This window comes from Carassius gibelio, chromosome A5 (assembly GCF_023724105.1).
Source record: "Carassius gibelio isolate Cgi1373 ecotype wild population from Czech Republic chromosome A5, carGib1.2-hapl.c, whole genome shotgun sequence".
NCBI lineage: Eukaryota > Metazoa > Chordata > Actinopteri > Cypriniformes > Cyprinidae > Carassius > Carassius gibelio.
This window is the reverse complement of record NC_068375.1, coordinates 36,837,703-36,855,981: the sequence shown is the minus strand read 5'-3', so window position 1 is coordinate 36,855,981 and position 18,279 is coordinate 36,837,703. Positions and strand designations below refer to the sequence as shown.

At 33.9% G+C, this 18,279-nt stretch overlaps 2 protein-coding genes across 3 annotated transcripts in view; both read right to left on the bottom strand.

Annotated features, from left to right (window-relative positions):
* Positions 1-3,640: 3,640 nt before the first annotated feature.
* On the bottom strand, positions 3,641-12,287 carry LOC128014837 (melanopsin-A-like). The gene is made up of 9 exons (XM_052598507.1): positions 12,058-12,287; positions 10,523-10,656; positions 10,203-10,406; positions 8,959-9,130; positions 8,723-8,878; positions 6,984-7,091; positions 6,088-6,262; positions 5,415-5,531; positions 3,641-4,393 (listed from the first exon to the last, which is right to left on the bottom strand). Exons 1-9 carry the CDS (start codon positions 12,189-12,191, stop codon positions 4,055-4,057), a joined length of 1,539 nt encoding a protein of 512 aa, XP_052454467.1. The 5' UTR covers positions 12,192-12,287; the 3' UTR covers positions 3,641-4,054.
* Positions 12,288-17,187: 4,900 nt separating this feature from the next.
* Positions 17,188-18,279, bottom strand: part of LOC128014836 (nipped-B-like protein A) — a 36,360-nt gene continuing 35,268 nt past the window's right edge. For both annotated transcript variants that reach the window (XM_052598505.1, XM_052598506.1), the window contains exon 45: positions 17,188-18,251. In XM_052598505.1, coding sequence (XP_052454465.1) covers positions 17,883-18,251 — 369 coding nt within the window. In that variant the 3' untranslated portion in view covers positions 17,188-17,882. The remainder of the gene's footprint in view (positions 18,252-18,279) is intronic.

The following is an 18,279-nucleotide window of genomic DNA, read 5'->3' as shown; positions in this document are numbered from 1 at the left end:
TCATAATAGCTGTCGGATTAAGTGCTTCTCTGGTTTACAGTTTTCTCCAACAACATGCGCTATAGATCCAGTGACTCGAGCGGGAGACACAAGGAAAACAGATTGCTGCTTTGTGTTGTGTTTCTACTGGGCACTGTTTTTAGATGATCTGATTCATTAACATTACAAAGAGATTTAACCATATATAAGTTAACATTATAGTGTGTGTGCGTGTGCGTGTGCGCGCGTCTGTGTGTGTGTGTGTGTGTGTGTGTGTGTGTGTGTATTTGAGACATTTCTAAATAGCACTATCTTGCTGTGTGTAAATGTGAAAGAGTCAGTGATGTAATAAAAGTATGAGTACACACTAAATTGGCACATTTTATAAAGCCAAACAAGTATTTAAAAGAAACTAGAAACAGATATCCAAAAAGTTAAAATAAGACATATATATATATATATAATTTCAATAAACAATAACAAATGTGTAATTTATGGTGTATACCAATTATAAATATGTATAAGAATAAAAAAAAATAATGTAGTTTAATGTAGTCTTATTAAATATTAGTTTTGACTTAAAAAATAGAAGAAAAGATTGAGGCACATTTTTAGGTTAGCTGTACTATCCAAAAATATAACATCTGTATAAAAAATCTGTATGAAATTAAGAACTGTACAGAAAAAAATTCTGCAAAACAACTTATTTCATATCACTAGTGTATCATTAAATCACCAATATATTCACTTTTTAATATATGTTAATTCAGTGGTATTTAAATCATTTTTCTCATCTGCTGCCTGTCTCATGCACTCATCCAGAGGGGGTGAAGACAGACATCGACCCCAGCCTAAATAACACATGACATCCCCCATCCATATGGGGCCCCCTGAGACATCACTGAGACATTACAGCTCCTGAAGAACACTACTAACCAAATGCTAATCGCATTTACTCTTTAATTCAGTTTACTCTCAATATTTCACACTCAACATTTACTCCATGTGTTATGGATATTACTATTAATAATCTTGTAGGCATGCCATGTCAACACAAAAAAGCATTTTGCTAAAATTTGAAACATATTTTAAACATAAATATATGTTTATGTTTAAACACATCTAACCATATTATACAAATAATAATAATAATAAAATAAAAATGCATTAATATTTCAACAGTGAATATCAGTGTAGGAATAATAGTTTGGTGCCAAACTCTCATGGATTAGTATAACTAAATAACCAATGTCATAGTATGTTTTCTAGCTGTTGATTAAAGTGAACACACACACAAACATATTTGTATGTTTGTTTGTTTTTTTTTTCAAAATTGTCTTTACTGAAATTTATCTGAAAAACTAAAATTTAACTTCGTATTTAAGTGAAAACCATTTAAAACCCTCGATTCACGCGGCTGTGCTGCTATGACGGTTTTAAAAGTTTCTCCTGTCTTGCGTCATGTGATGAGCTCGCACTTACCTGCGCGTATGAGTCGCGTGGGTCGCGTGCGTCACGTCGCGTCGCTTCTGTGCAGATGAAGCGGAGCTGCGAAGTTCATGGTCCCTCCGCGAGTGACGCCATCAAACATGGGCTGGACCTGTAAAAAAAAAAAAAACATCACAAAGACCATCCCGCATCCCTCATAAAACCCTTTGCAACTTCATATGGACGTTGAGTGCATTGTGTACTACTGTTTTGTAGGCAATATATTGTCCAAACAATTAAGATATTGAATAAAACAAAATATTTATACTTACATTTGAATTTATAAATAAAAAATAAAATAAAAATACTTCAGTGTATGGTTTATACTAATTATAAATAGCATATGTCCTGGTAAAGTTGTGAAAAAATTATATATATATATAATTTAAGAAATGCAAAATTAATAAAATATCTGAATACAATGTATTGTTATAAATAGGCTATGTCTTGGCAAAATGTGTAAAAATAAAATAAAATTATAAAATAATATAAATGTATAGTCGAATTATATTTTACATCAAATATTTAATTTATTTGATATATTGCACTGATGCAAACTAAATGAACGAAAAAAATTACTTAAAACAATTTAATATATGGTTTATATGAATTATAAATATATTGTCCTGGCAAAGTTGTGTCACACTTAATAAAAAAACTATTCAATATATCACTGCATTTTTAATACATTAGAAAAAAATGTGACAAAAGTTTATGAAATAAAAAAATAAAATAACTTAAAAATTGCAAGATTGTGTAAAAAATGCAATTATTTAAAATGATCAAATGAAATGACAAATTAATATTTCTGACTTTAAAACAACAACAACAATGACAAAAAAAACAATGTAGATAATTTAATTTAGATAGAGGGTACACAAAGCGTATTTTTAGATTATCTGTTAGAAACATTGTTTTTAATTTTACATTGTTGTTTTAAAAGAGAAAAGCTGTGATTTAAAAATTAATAAAGAAATAAAAAAATGATGTAGAGAAAAGAGTGCAGGTTTACATGTGTGGGAAAAGTGATACTGCTTACCGAATCACTCGGGTGTGTAATGTTATGTGATGAAACCCAACAAACCTCTCCTTCATAGAGAGATACAGTCATATCTGCACAACATAGTCTCTAAATCATACAGGCCCTGTCTGGCCTTCCCCTCCTCCATCCACAGGAAGACAGCTTTTACAAAGACTGCAGACTGTTTAAACTGACTGACATGTCAGACAAAGGTTGAAAAGACAGTCTAAAAGCATGTGCATTGATGTTAATGGGAGCTAAATAGGATGTAGTATAAACACAGACCATGTCAATGCATAAATAAGCTATTATTAGAATCTGTTCAACGAACGGGGATCAATAATGTACTCTAGTTCAAACTATCCTTTAGAAAAAAAGCAGTGTGAGTGATTAGAGTTTATTTTATGGGCTACTGCACTCATAAAGCAACAGAGACAAATGAGGGGACTGTTTAAAAATCGATGTGCTCTGAATACAGTCAAATCTTTCTGAAGCTCAGGCTAGTCTTACAGATCTGAAGGTACTTGACATTGAAACAATAATCATGCTATTTACTTAAAGTCAATCAATTCTGCAATAAAGATAATCTGTGAATCATTTGCACAGGCTGTGATTGCTTGAGACGCAGCGTCCTCTGCTGGATGAAGGATGAAAATGAAGTCTCTTCCAGGTCGATATTTATTTCTATGGTAATGCTAACAGTATATTTCTATGATATAAATTAATTACCAGAGTTGTTTGACAGTCACAAATTATTTTGTTTAAAAAAGAGAGAGACTGACAGAGAGAGTTCAAAGACTTACATCATACCTATTTGTGGAAATGTATATATATATATATATATATATATATATATATATATATATATATATATATATATATATATATATATACACTTTATATATACTATATATATCTTACATAAAAATAATAATACACAGAAATAGTTTTCATTTAAAAATTGTGAACAAATATCACAAATAATTACAAAGAATCAGTAAGTAATACATTTAATTAAAACCTGAAATTAGAAGTAGAACGAAATTTGCTGGTAAAACATACACTTATAATATTTTCTTAATCTTTAAATGTAAATTAAAAAAATATATAATAATAATTGAAAAAAAAAATCTTCAGTTTTGTAGCCTTAGATAAACGCTGATGAAACAAATACATGTAAATGTACTTTTGCTCATTAAAATAAGTATTTTTTTTCTATCATGTACTGAATATATACAGATTTATTTTTTTATTTTTTTATTAAAAAGGGGCTATTTAAAATCTAAATATTTCAGTATATTAGCCAGCAAGAAAAAAAAAAAACACTTATCGATGAACACAACATCATTTTCTTGTGTGGAAAACAGTCCAGATCCATGAGGTTATTGTGTGCAAAGACAAAAGGAAAGTACAAATATATTATTTTATCATCTCTTTTAACAAAATGATGTCAGTTTTCAATAAAAACAAACAATGTTACCTCGTACATTACTGTTATAAAGCTGCTGCAAGCAAGCACTGATATTTCCTTCATGAAATGCAGTTTAACAGTCACATGGTCTCAGATCATGTGAGAAACGTCTCCGTAGTCTCCAGTAGCTCTGCTGGACAGTTTATGTTTGTGTGGTCAAACATTATATCCTGACAGTGAGATCCAGACTTTACTTCTCCTTTTGTATCTTCTCTCGTGTTGCTCTCTGAAGCTGGACTGATGATGACTGTGGGAGCACCAGAGGAGCTGTGGGTCATGGAGTCATTCTTCGGGTTAAACGAGAGGTCAGAGGTCATATCAGCACTCCTGCTCTTCTTAGTGTAAACGACCGTCGGAGCTCTTGCCATTGCGAGGGAACCAGAGACGAGATCTCGCTCGCACAGACTGAACGACTCTCTCATCTGTACTGAAGGCTACAGAACACAAACACACTTGGTGATTGGTTGAAATACTGAATATGTACGTTCTTCCTGTACATTCCTCTGGAACTCTATTTAAAGGTAAAGTTCACCCAAAATTCCTAAAAAATGTCCTCACCCTCAAGAAAATCCAAGATGTAGATGAATCTGTTTCTTCATTGTAACCTATTTGGAGGAATGTTTCACTTCATTACCAATGAATGGGTGCCGTCAGTATGAGTCCAAACATCACAATAATCCACAAGTAATCCACACCACTCCAGTCCATCAGATAATGTCTGATGAAGAAAAAAGCTCAGTGTTTGTCATTAACAAATGAAGTGAAGTGACATTCAGCCAAGTATGGTGACCCATACTCAGAATTTGTGCTCTGCATTTAACCCATCCGAAATGCACACACACAGAGCAGTGAATACACACACACACACACTGTGAGCACACACCCGGAGCAGTCAATTAATCAATTAATTTCTTAAATTAAATAAATAAATACAAATTAAAAAGAGTTCTCCATCAATAATATTGCTTAGTCTATGGAAACAATTGTCTAATCTTGAATCAGGTGAGAAATATGCACAGATCAAGCACTGTTTATATGTGTCCAAAACAGTTATAAACTAATTCTGATGTGAGAGGCAACCAGGTTTGGACTTTTTCACTGCAGGAAGTGTTATTATAGATCTTGAACTCATGTATTTTGGCCAAAAGAGATAAAGTAAGGTAAAAATTTCTGAAGTATTTGTTTCTTACAAGCATGCAGCTTTTCACTTTACAAGACGTTAATCGGTGTACTTGAGTGGTGTGGATTATTGTGAGGTTTATATCAGCTGTTTGGACTCATTCTGACGGCACCCATTCACTGCACAGGATCCATTGGTGAGCAACTGATGTAATGCTACATTTCTCCAAGAATAAACAAACTCATCTATATCTTGGATGGCCTGAGTGCAAGTACATTTTCAGCCAGTTTTTAAGTGAAATATTAATGTTTTAGTGTGAGTGAATTAAACCTCACCTTCTCTATCAGCAGCGAGGAGCATTTGAGGATCCGCTGTCTAGATGAGTCTCTAAATGACACTTTAGACAAGTTATGCCTGTTCTCCATCAGGTCCAGCTCCACTTCTCTCATTACCTGCAATCTCACACACACACATAAACACACACTCTAAAATACAGACCCATAATGAACCAGCGCCAGCAAATATGGACAAGCAAGCACCGCACGTCCTGATTTTGCCAAGTTCGATGTGTTCCTAGGTCAACATATTTTGTTGACCCTGGAACAACATTTTACTCCAAAAATATATTCTTAACCATATCCCTACACCTAAACCTAACCTTAACCATGAGTAATCCCTAAAATCAGAGGAAATGACAGATGAATGACACTGATGTACAAGAACCAAACACTGATTTTAAGCGTAAACTTCACAAAATCTAAAAACTAGTTCTTCAAATCTGATTGGTTAATCACAATGTTGTTCCAGGGTCAACAACGATGTTGTCCCAGGAACATGTCTCACTTGGTAAAATCAGGTTCTGCGCAAGCACCATATTCAGCAACTGAAAGTGTTTGATAATAGCAGAGTTACTGAGATAAAGTGAGCAGTATTCAGCTGGTCATGTGATCACAACAGGATATGAGGAGTCTCATCTGAGTCATATAAGCTCCAGCGTTTCTACTGTACCATAGCACTGGAGCCGCTGGCGAAGGTTGTGTGGAGTCTGTTCTTGGAGACTGATGACTGTCTGCTGACACTGGTGTCCTTGAACGAAGCGTTGCTATTGGTGGAGGAGGTGAGACAGTCCTTCTGAGGGCGAGACAGGCAGGACAAACCTGGGACCTTCTCAGCTAAAGTAGCTCTGCACAGAGACAGATGAATACATACCAATGTCGGGAAACTGGCTTCTATACAATTAGCTTTTTGATTATTTTATTTATTTTCATATATTTTTAAGTCATTTTTAATTAAAGCACTATTTAGCTATAGATAAAATTTGGTTAAAAAACGGTTCAAAGAACACAATTTGTTTAAAACAGAAATCTTTAGCATTATAAATGCTGACTTTAATAAAGCACAGGTATTTAGAAAGAAAACTAAGCCCCAAACTTTAAAACCTTATAAATTATACTTTTAAACAGTATATATTATACTTTATACATTATAATATTATATGTTTGAACATCATTGAAAAATATGTATTATGCACCATAATTTTTTCAAATGCCTTTTAAGTTCATCATTTAAAAATTATTTTTTTTAGTTTACATAAATTTGATCAATGTTTTTAAAACTGTATATATAAAATAAAAAAACTAATAATAAATAGTATTACAATGTTTTTAAAAATGTTTGAATGCTTGCAGAATTATGAATATACTATATTTACATATATATATATATATATATATATATATATATATATATATATATATATATATATATATATATATATATATATATATATATAAATTATTTAACATTCTACTAACCATTTGTATTTATTTTTTGCATGTATGATCATGTATTTTTACATGAAATGTGCATGATTGTGTGTTTTGTTTGTTTTATGATCTTTTTACCTGTATTTGGTGTGAATTATGGCATATATGAAAGGGTTGTAGATGGCAGATGATTTGGCGATGACCGCCGGCAGTGTTTTAGAGTAGGGCGTGAGGATGTTTGCATGCCTGAGAAACAAAGGATAAAATAGAGTTACTATTGAATGTGTATAAGTCATTCAACATTCAAGTGCAGTGCTGAAGAGAGAGAGAGAATCACTTTTGTAGATTACAGACACTGTTACACTACTGATATACAAAGATCAATGCAAACCATATATAGCATCTAGTACACTGATTTAATGCACCTTATTCCATTAATGCTCATTTTTTTCTAATGTCCTTTATAAATATTTTAAGCAACATTTAATGTTTTTGTGTCCTCTAGAATTCTGATATCCAAAGGGATCACTAATAACAATAATGGTGACTCAAAACTATTAAACAATCATTTCAACAGTAAACAGAGCTAAAATCTCTATTAATTCTGAAAGGGAAACTTTTCTTCAAATCAGTGTCTTTGAACAGTAAGTTCCCACTGTGACAACATACCCCAGATAGTGTGACAATGCATCCTGTTTTACATTCAACATCTGACTGCTTCCGTTAAATGAACTTTAAACTTTTTTATAGGCAATGACAGTGGAAATGTTCAATATTTGCTGTTTATTTATTATTATTATTATTTTGTAGTCAGTACAACACAGAAACACAGAATAAAGAAAAATCTGCATTACGAACTAACCCAATATTATATTGTAAACTTAACATATAGGATTTGTTAGGAACAGTAAACTTTCAACTTTAGGGCAAATACTGTATTTCAGAATTTTTTTCTCAGTCAAATGCATGTCTCTAATCTCTGAGTAAAGACCAAGTCATGCCTACAGGTCAGATAACAACAGAGAACTCAGCGCTAACACAAGTGAGCAGTTGTTTGGCTCTCATCACATGGCCATTCGATCAGTACAAACCCATAATTTTACAACCCCATATGGTTGCATGTGACAATAATACTGATATTTATGAATAATGCATGTAGTCACAGAACTAGCGTTTAAAATTCTGGGGTTGTGAGAATGTTTAATGTTGTTGAAAGAAGTCTCTTTTGCTCACCAAAGCTTGATTTATTTTAAAACAGTTTTGAAATACTATTGCAGTTTAAATTAACAGTTTTCTATTAGAATAAAATGTAATGTATTCCTGTGATGCAAAGCTGAATTTCCAGCATCATTACCCCAGTCTTTGGTCACATGATCCTTTTAAAATCATTCTAAACTTTAAAAACAAGTGTTTGGGTTCAAAAAAAAAATAAATAAAGACAATCTTAAGGCTGATAACAAAACAATAAAAAATAATAAATAACAACTTATTTCAATATAATTAAGTGATGGCCCTGGAACCAATTATTCTTATCTAGTTTTGTGTTTTTTGTTTATCTATTGTGTTTTTTTTTTTTTGTTTTTTTTTTTGTAAACTCAATAAATAACAGAAATTTCAGTTTAAATTATATTCAATAATAAGTTTATTTAACCAAAAGTAAAAAAAAAAATAATAATAAAAATTTTATATACTTAATATACTTTATACAATTTTTTAATTAGCACAGAAATTTCCATTTAAATTTCACATTATATTAAACCTTTGAGCAGTAGAGTATCATTCATGCATGTAGTACATACTTAGGGTTACAAGCTTAAATCACTTTTCCTAATGTATGAATACACATTTCTGTAAATGTGTGGATGCTCAGCACTCACCCTGCCCAGGCGATGAGGGTGACGCACGCATAGGGGGACCAGGACAGCACAAACACCACTATGACCACAGCCGCTATTTTGGCCAGTTTCCATTCACTCCTCATGGACTGCTGCTTCACAAAGCTGGACTTCTGAGAGCTCAGCCGCTCTAAATCTCTAAAAACACACACACATATGGACATAAATGCTTTTCAATGAACACTCTTCAAACTCAAGATGCCTCGGCGAGCTCAGACCTGCTGGCCTTTCGTACGGAGAGGAACATGAACAGGTAACAGTAGAGGATGATGGCCAAAGGGATGAAGAAGACAAAACAGCACAGCATCATGGTGTAACTCTTGTTGGCGGGAGACGGAGAGGCGTAGTCCCACGTGCAGGATGTCATCAGACCTTCAGGGATGTAGGAACCTGCAGGAGCATTTAAAGAAACATCATATATTTCATCAGTAGAGCTAAAGTCACATCTTAAAGGGATAGTTCACCCAAAAGTGAATTTTGTCATCATTTGAGTTGAACAACTCATCCTCAAGTTTTTATTTAGTTATTTATTTAATGTTTATTTGACAGGGACAAAAAGTTGTTCCAAACCTGAACAATTTGTTGAAACATTGTTGGTCCCCACTAATGTACACAGTATTTTTTCTCTACTCCAATAATGTATGATTGCTGAAAAAAGGGTTTTATTGAACAAGCAATACATTTGATAGGAAGTTGCTTGTTTTGTTAAAAAAAAAATCTTACAAAGATAATAAGGCGGATCTTTTTATAGAAGCCACATAATAAATATAAACATAAATATATGTTTTATCTCAAAATTCTGATAATAAAATCTCAAATTATTTTTCTTACAAGTTCATATCTCATATTTTTATTTCTTAGAATTTTGAGTTTACGTCTAGCAATAATAACTTTAGTTAGCTTAGTTGCAGTTAGCTTTGTTATATTTTTATTCCTTGGCAGAAATATGCTTCCACACTTAGCTGAAGTGCTTTGCATAAATAAAGTTAATAGTTAATAATAATAAAAAAAAAAATATATATATATATATATATATATATATATATATATATATATTTCAGTTTCATTTAAAGCTTTAAAGATCCCATAATAATTTTATATTTCTGTTTTAATAGATCAGTTAAGCAGAGAATCAGCTTTGCATTGCTGTCCACGACTGTGTGCATAGTAAAACACAGATGTTTAGAAAAGTGCTGTGGTAAGTCTTTGTGCTTATCAGGTGGTTTAGATGAGAGTAACCTTTTGTCCCAATACACTTTCAGTCCTGTTGGAGCCTACCTATGGACTTATCCTTGTGGTGTTTGAACCAGCAGCTTTTCGGTTACCAGCCCCAAGCTTTAACCATTATGATACATAACGCTTTCTCATTCATTACTTTGCATAATAAAATTATTATATCCTGAAAGTGACACCAACATCCTTATTATATTCAAACATTTCAAGTCTAAGAATGCCATCTTACTCCAGCCAATCAGAGGAGCCAGACTCCAGGCCAGTGAGTAGATCCAGATGCAGAGGATGGCCAGAGAGGTTCTGCGCTTGGAGCTCCACTGGATGGTCTGCAGCGGTTTGGTGATGACCACGTATCGATCGATAGAGATGGCCAACAGGTTTATCATCGAGGTGATGCCAAACAGCGCGCCACAGAATGCATATATTTTACATCCTGAAGATACAAATATGTAGGCTTAATATGTATATTAATCTTTTTTATATACATTTTACGTGACTTTTATTTGTTCCGCATTTTTCAAAATAAAGATAAAGAACTAAAGATGTTACCCAGTTCCCCAAACATCCACTCCTTGAACAGGCAGTTGATGAAGAACACTGGAGATTGTGTGATGGCCATGAGGAAATCACTGACCGCCAGGTTCATTATGAAATAATTTGGCAGGTTCCGCAACTTTTTATTACTGCACAAAGATAAAAAAAAATAGGTAAGAAGCAAATCAGAGTTATTTGGCAAAGCTGATTTTATCAAACAGATCAAATGTCCCCCCTGCAGTTTTTTCACTGATGCACTTCACTTTCTAGGGATTCCCAACATTCCTGGAATAGTAGTCAATTCCTTCCACTCTACAGAAGACCACGATTTCAATAATTGCATCCATTTATGGAAATGCATCAACTTTGTTATTTATACCTCATTCACAATATTCCCAATTTCATTGGCCTAAAACTGGCCTATTTTGAATGCAAAGGAAAAACAATTATGGAAAATGAGGATTAGGGCCTTCCAGTGACCTGCAGGGTTTTCTGTGTGCATAACATTAATCTGAGCAAATGGGCATAGTGAAAAAGAAAGAGAAGCTTTTTACTAGTATTTCACTGCCTGCTCTACCACACTGACCCAATTTACTAAAACAATTAAAATCAACAACATATTCCAGACTTGGAAGCATTATCCCACAGATGAGAGATGCTCTGTCAGAAGCAGACAGTCAAACTCGCTGCCACTATTTGAAACATGTTGTATGATACTGCACCATTTTCAAGTGAACAAAAATAAAACAAGGCTATTTCAAATTTCTAAATAAATAAAAGAATTTCTACCCCAGCAAATGGAACAAGATGAGATAATATGGAAATAATACTGGATAGTGTAAATAAGAATAATTCATAAGAATTCAATATTATTTTTAATTTCACTTTAATATTTAATATATTATTTTAAATATAATTTTATTGCTATTAAATATATATATATATATATATATATATATATATATATATATATATATATATATATATATATATATATATATATATTTATATATATATATATATAGGTTTTTTACATTGTACCATTTAATGTAATTAATCAAAATGTAAAGTAATAATTATGTAAATATATATTTGTAACAAATATTATCAATGCATACCAGAATATCCATATATCAAGGTGTAAGTAACATTAAATAATTTTTGAAAAGTGACATTTCAAACAGCATTTTGCTAAACGCATGCATCTTTAATGACCTCATATTAATATGTTTACATTTTTTACAAGTGAATGTAAAAGTGAAGTCAAAAGGTGATTGAAATTGTGAAAAACGTTACAGTACATAACCTAATTATATCTTACATCATATACACATTCCAAGCATCAAACACTCAAACATAAATAAAAGTGTATGAATCAAAGTTCAGTCATGTTTAACAGAATTAATGAAATAATCTATTAAGCACCTTATTATTTAATAATGTTTGATAATTCATTAAATGTATCATAAAGTGCTAACTTATAAAACACCAAACTTTCTGAGATGAGCTAAGAGATTTGGTTTAAGTTCTTCAGCTCAACAAACAACTACCTGTAGAAGGCGAACATGACCAAAGCGTTGCCCGCGACTCCTAAAGTGCCGATGATGAGGACGAAGAAGGCGATGATGTAATGCGCATGATCCGGGATGTCCAGTCTTTTGTAGATCTGCCGTTGAGGCTCCATCACCAAACTGAGGATACAGCCGCAAACACTGAAGAACGACAATTCAACAAACCAAACCCCAGCACAGACTCAGTCATGGTTTCCCGCATCACTTCCTCTCAGTCTGTCTCTGCTCAGAGTAGCAGCACACTGCGACCTACTTGTCAGAGCGGTTCAGTCATGTCACATGACACACCCCTCGCTCCAGCATCTGTCCCACCCAAGCTTTTCTGTGTCTTCAGAGCGATCCCAAGCTCATCTCACACACGCAAGCAGCCGCTTATTATGAAAAGTGAACAATTGGTGGTTATTTCACATCCTCTCCTCTTTGAACATGACTAGAAGAAGAGAAGAACAAGATGAGATGAGACTAAATAAAAGAAACAATGTGAAAGTTGAAATGAGAGCATGTGTCAGATAGATTACAGTGCTTTCCATCTTTCATCACTAATGTATGCATCAGGTCTGTGATGGATGCGAGGGTCATTCAGAATGAGAGAGCAAATGAGGGTTCGAACATGTAGAGCCGCAGTGATTTAAGTTCCTCTGAACTCCTCAGAAATGTCACAGAGCATCCTGAACACAGCCATGTGCTCTCTTCCACCCTCTATACCCATGGCTGAAGTGCCCTTGAGCAAGGCACTGAACCCCCAGTTGCTCCCAGACGGTGGATATATAGCTGCCCACTGCTCTGGGTGTGTGTTCACGGTGTGTCTGTGTGTGTGTGTGTGTACTTGGATGGGTTAAATGCACAGCACCAATTCTGGGTATGGGTTACTATACTTGGCAAATGTCACCATTTTCACTTTTCACTTTCACTTCAGTGTTATTTTAGCTATTACAGTATTTACCAGTATTTTTATATTTTCAGTTTTCATTTCAATTTTCAATAATCTTATGTGCTTGTTTGTTATTTTATAATTCTATTTAGCTTTATATTTTAGTACTTCAAGTTAAACTTATTTCAGTTAGTAGATTTCAAATTTTCATTTATTTCCGTTGCTAAAATTTAGATTTTTGTTTCAGTTAACATAAAAAGAATACAATCTACAGTGCGTTTGTAAACAGGCTTGTGTTTTCAGCACTCAAAAATCTATAAATAAATAATGCAAACAAACAAATAAATAATAAATTAAATTAACAATAATAAGCTTGTCTTCGTCAATTTTATTTGACAAATTCAAAGCTTTGCTAAAAACTTTAGCAGATCTCATTCATTTTTTATTTCAGCTTTAGTTTCTTATTTTCTTTGAAAAGGTTACTTTTTCATCTAATATTAATATTTCGTTTCACCTTTATTTCAATCTCAGAACATGTATTTTATAGTCTTAGTTAACAACAAAACAATCCACGATGCATTTCTGAACAGGCATCTGTCTTTTATCCACATCTAAACAAAAAAGCTAAATCCAACCTGAACTCATGAAAAAACATATACATTTGTATGTTATAAGTCTGTACATTAAAAAACTGTCAGTTAGGAGTAAGAAGATTCTACAAAAAAAAAATATACAAATAAAATAATTAGCCAAATTGTAAAATAGTGTGTGTTGACGAAAACTCATTTTAAATGGTGACTTCCACTCAGTAATGAATCACTTTGAGTAAATTCACCGTCCTCAGGGATAGTATACATACAGGGTAGCTTTATACTTTTTACCACTTTTAATTTAAAGCATCGCTTTTACTAGTACTTAATTTCATAAAAAAAGTAGGGAGTTTCCTGCGAGCTTGATTTTATTGACAATGAGTTCTACTGTTTTCTGTTGCACATTTGTGAAATGCAAAGCTTTGCTATAACATTAGCAGAAAAGACACTTTTGACTGTGACCACCTTGTTTTATCCTACAAAAACCAATGAATAAAAAGCTTAATGGTTCATCCTAAGAGACCTTGTTGTGTGTCTGTCCACATGATCTCTCTGTGCTTTAGCACCGTAATCCAGGCATCACTTCTGTTCTCTCCACGGCAGTCAACGGCCGCTGTGGGACTGAAAGATATGGGATTATATCTCTCTCCATAATCCTACATCTTAGCTAAAACCTCACTGACAATAACAGCATTACTCTAATTCAGCCTATATGACAAGCGTGCTCACAGTAACACAACAGCCTCCAGCTGATTATATAATAGATTAGGGAATCAATCTAACGAACCTGGAACATAAGAGGTCCTCACCCCTAATCTGAGAGATGAGGTCTGCAGGAGCATCATTTACATCATTTGGAAATTAAGGTTCCTGGTTTAATAGAGAGGAGTGTACACCATACAAAAGTTTGGGATCTGTAAGACTTTTTTAAAAGTAATTTATACTTTTATTCGGCAAGGATGCATTCAATTGATCAAAAGTGACAGTAAAGACATTTACGTTTAACAAAAATGTCTAATGCTGCTCTTTTGAACTTGCTATTCAGGATCATGTGACACTGAAAACTGAAGTAATGATGCTGAAAATTCAGCTTTGATCACAGGAATAAATTAAATTTTACAATATACTCAAATAGAAAACAGTTATTTTAAATGGTAATAATATTTCACAATATTACTGCTTTTACTATATTTTTAAGCGTATAAATGCAACCTTAATGAACAAGAGACTTATTTTAAGTTTTAAGTTAAGAAAAGTACTTGTATGTGTGTGTGTGCAACAACATAGAACACCTTAGCAACCACCCACAACATTCTTAACTCAATATAACGATTAAGACTTTTGTTCAGATAAGTGAGAGATTTAAGGATCCTGGTGACACACAACAACTGACATTTCTATAGGACAGCTGCATGTGCACTGTAGAGCCCAACATAAGCCTCTTTAGCCTCATCATCCCTCTGTAGCATTGTGCATTAATGTAACAATTGTATGAAATTAAATGTCTGTGTAATCAAGAGAATGTTTTGAAAATTTCATGCACAAATAACACTACATCATTTAAAGACAACAGGTTGAAATGTGATTTCAGCCAATGCAAAAGACAGAAGCCGATAGAGGAAAGTGACAACATTGCTATGAAACATTATTTAGAAAATCTGCCAGTTGCATACAGAAAATAAGCTTTCACTTCAATTGTCATTTACGTAGTCAATTTGCAATTAAATCAAAATCTTTGTTTCTTTTTTCTCGGTCTTCAGGGATTTTCTTGGAAAGCATTATGTTTGCATGGAAATAAATCGTGAGTTCGTAAATTCACTGGCTCCACATGACTGGCGATCTATTCTCCAGTGAAATAAGATAACGTGTAATTTACCAAGGCTTAAAACTTTGCCTGAATCGTCATGTCGCATCTTAATCTTTTGTTGTCTTGGGATTACTCTTATTTTAAGGCCAAGATGAATAGTCATGTAATTTTTTATCTGGAATGAATAGTTTTGATTACTTGCTGATCCCCTGTTGGCCTTAAATGTCAGCTAAAAGAAGAGAAATATGTTAACAAGGACAGCAAGATTTTTTTTTCTTGTATTTTAGGGCCCGGACATGTTGAATATCAAGCACAGGTGTCACGATTACCTGAAACTGATATCAGTTCAACAGCACTTTGACAATATTCATTTATCAGCCAGAATGTTTTCTGTCCAAGATCACATTCGGGTTTAAGCGACACTGGATGCCTTGGATATTACAAAAAAATAAAAATAAAAATTTGTGGGGACATGAGAAATCCCTGTAATCAAATACATCATAATCTACTGTGACAATGGACAGTTTAATGTAAGATCCAGTCAAATTTCAGCACTGCAGGTCTGAGACAGAAGCATCACTAACATAATAACAAAAGAAATACCTCAATCTTCTTTTCGTTTTCTCAGAAATATTTTGCTGACATCTAGTGTTGAAATACAAAGAGCTTTCTACGTGCATCAGATTGACAAATAAAATGTGATTTCTTGTTTTGATTCTGTTATAGAAAGTGAAACACCTCATATGCAATCAAGCAAATAATCAAAAAAAACAAAAAACTATAAAATCAGGTAAAAATCAATCAACACTTATTTTCAAAATGACATTAAAGGTGAAGAACATTGAATATTTCTACATTTTCTTACAGGTTTAGGGTAATTTTGGTCGCAAATACCTTTTTGAAGTTCGTCTCGCACAATGAAAACCGTTAGGCTGTGTAAACGAAACAAAAAACATTTGGAGATATATTTGTGGGATTTAAATGTATAATAAAGTCAAACATTACTGTGTTTTTATCTTTTGATGCACCATTCGATCCTTTACAATTAAGTTAAAGATACACCCACGTAACATTAAGTGTCTGACAGTCTTTTTATTTTATGAATAAAATCAGTAAGTCACATTTTTGTTGGCAAAATTATAGGCTTTTTAAAAAATCAAGGCAGAAAAACAAACATCCATTAACTTACATGAACAAAAACAGAGCTAGAATAGCTTTAAAAAAAAAAAAAAAAAAAAAAAAGTGTCTTTGGGATTCACAAATGTTTGAAGCTAGAAGGAAAAAAGAGGCAGAAGGGTTAAAGTCATATGACTATATAAGCTGTGATCCAAATTTGAAGTTGATATAAAAAAAATGTGAAAAGCTATGCAATTTTGTTTAGGTATCATACCAAAAACTTTTCTCTTTCTCAATATTACTAATATCACAAAGAACCCAAAATGGACCCTTGAGACTCAGATCTTTCTGACAATATATATTTTGTTTGAATGTAATCGGAAGTAATACATTTTGTAAAATGATACCCCTAGTAAGGGGGCGAGACCCCTAAAAGATTTTGAAACACCATTTCCAATGGTGAATCAGTGTCTGATTTCAAAACAGTTTCCACAGGATGAATTGAGGTTTTAAGATTTCAAATGATATATCATTTATGATGATTACTTGGGCAAAAAGGCAACGAAAAATACTTTTTGGTGCCAAAGGTCAGAACTCCTGTTATGACGATCGGTGAAAAAGAGTGGACACCCTGATAAATACGTCAATAAAAGATTGCAAAATATGCAATAAATAAAAAAGATAAGTGAACAAGAGTCACAAACGGACAGGATGAGTCTTGCAAGTAAGAGAAGTAGAAAATTTATTGCAGTATTTGTTCCATCAGAGGCATGTGGGTCCCTTTACGCTGAGCAGGGCGACCTGTAATCGCAAATCTCCTTCGACACAGCCCTTCTCACAGACACTGCATGCTATACACAATAAATTACAGCCACACGGTGCTATCGTACAAAATGGACAAACAGCTCGACAGAGAGAATCATCATCATCAGCCAGTAAAGGAGGAGCTAAGCTATAGAAAGCCGTTTGACGCTATGAAATCCAAAAAGAAAATGGGAAGAAATAAAGTAAAAACATCAACAAACTAATTATTTCAACATTCAGTATATATTTAAATTTATTTTATAGATATAAACAATATTTTTATGTTAAACTATGATACACTGGGAGTAGAAATCAAACAACCAGAAATCTGCTGCACAACAGCGAAGGAGCACCCATACAATGTTTCTCCAAACATTTTATTCCTGCGATACGACGATGCACTCCGGCGCAGAGGACCAAACGTCACCGCCGGACCCAGAGTGCATCAGAGAGAGAGAGAGTCTGTAGTGTAGAACAGCCACTCGTGTTTGTGTGTGTTCGGCTGACCCAGGAGATGTTTGGCTGATGGCATATGGAGAGACGTTGAGTGTGTGAGTGTTGCATTAGGCTGAGGATCTGAGATGGGAGGTGTGTGGGTGCGAGCGTTTACGAATTATTAGCTGGAGTTCCTGTCCTTGGCAGCGTAGAGTGACCGCAGAGTCTGCGCCACTTTGTGGTTGAGCTTGTTGCCACTGGTGAGTGTGATTTTTTTAAAGATGATGTCAGTCTCTCTGATGGTGTCCACCCAAGGCACCAGCTTGCGTCCGTCGCGCCGCTTCGCCTCGGTCCAGGAGCTGGAGTACGAGCCGGCCATCCAGTGGATGCTGTAACCGTCGCTGTTCCTCTGGATCACGCGCGCGATCTGCGGCCGGTCTCGGTATTTGGGGCAGTGGATGGCGATGATGTCGAGCGCACTGACGGACTCGTTCATGTTCGTCAACAGCAGGTCCGCCGAGTCGGCCGCACGCCTCCCGCGTCGAGATGCCTGTGAAGAGAGACGCGGAAACAAATCG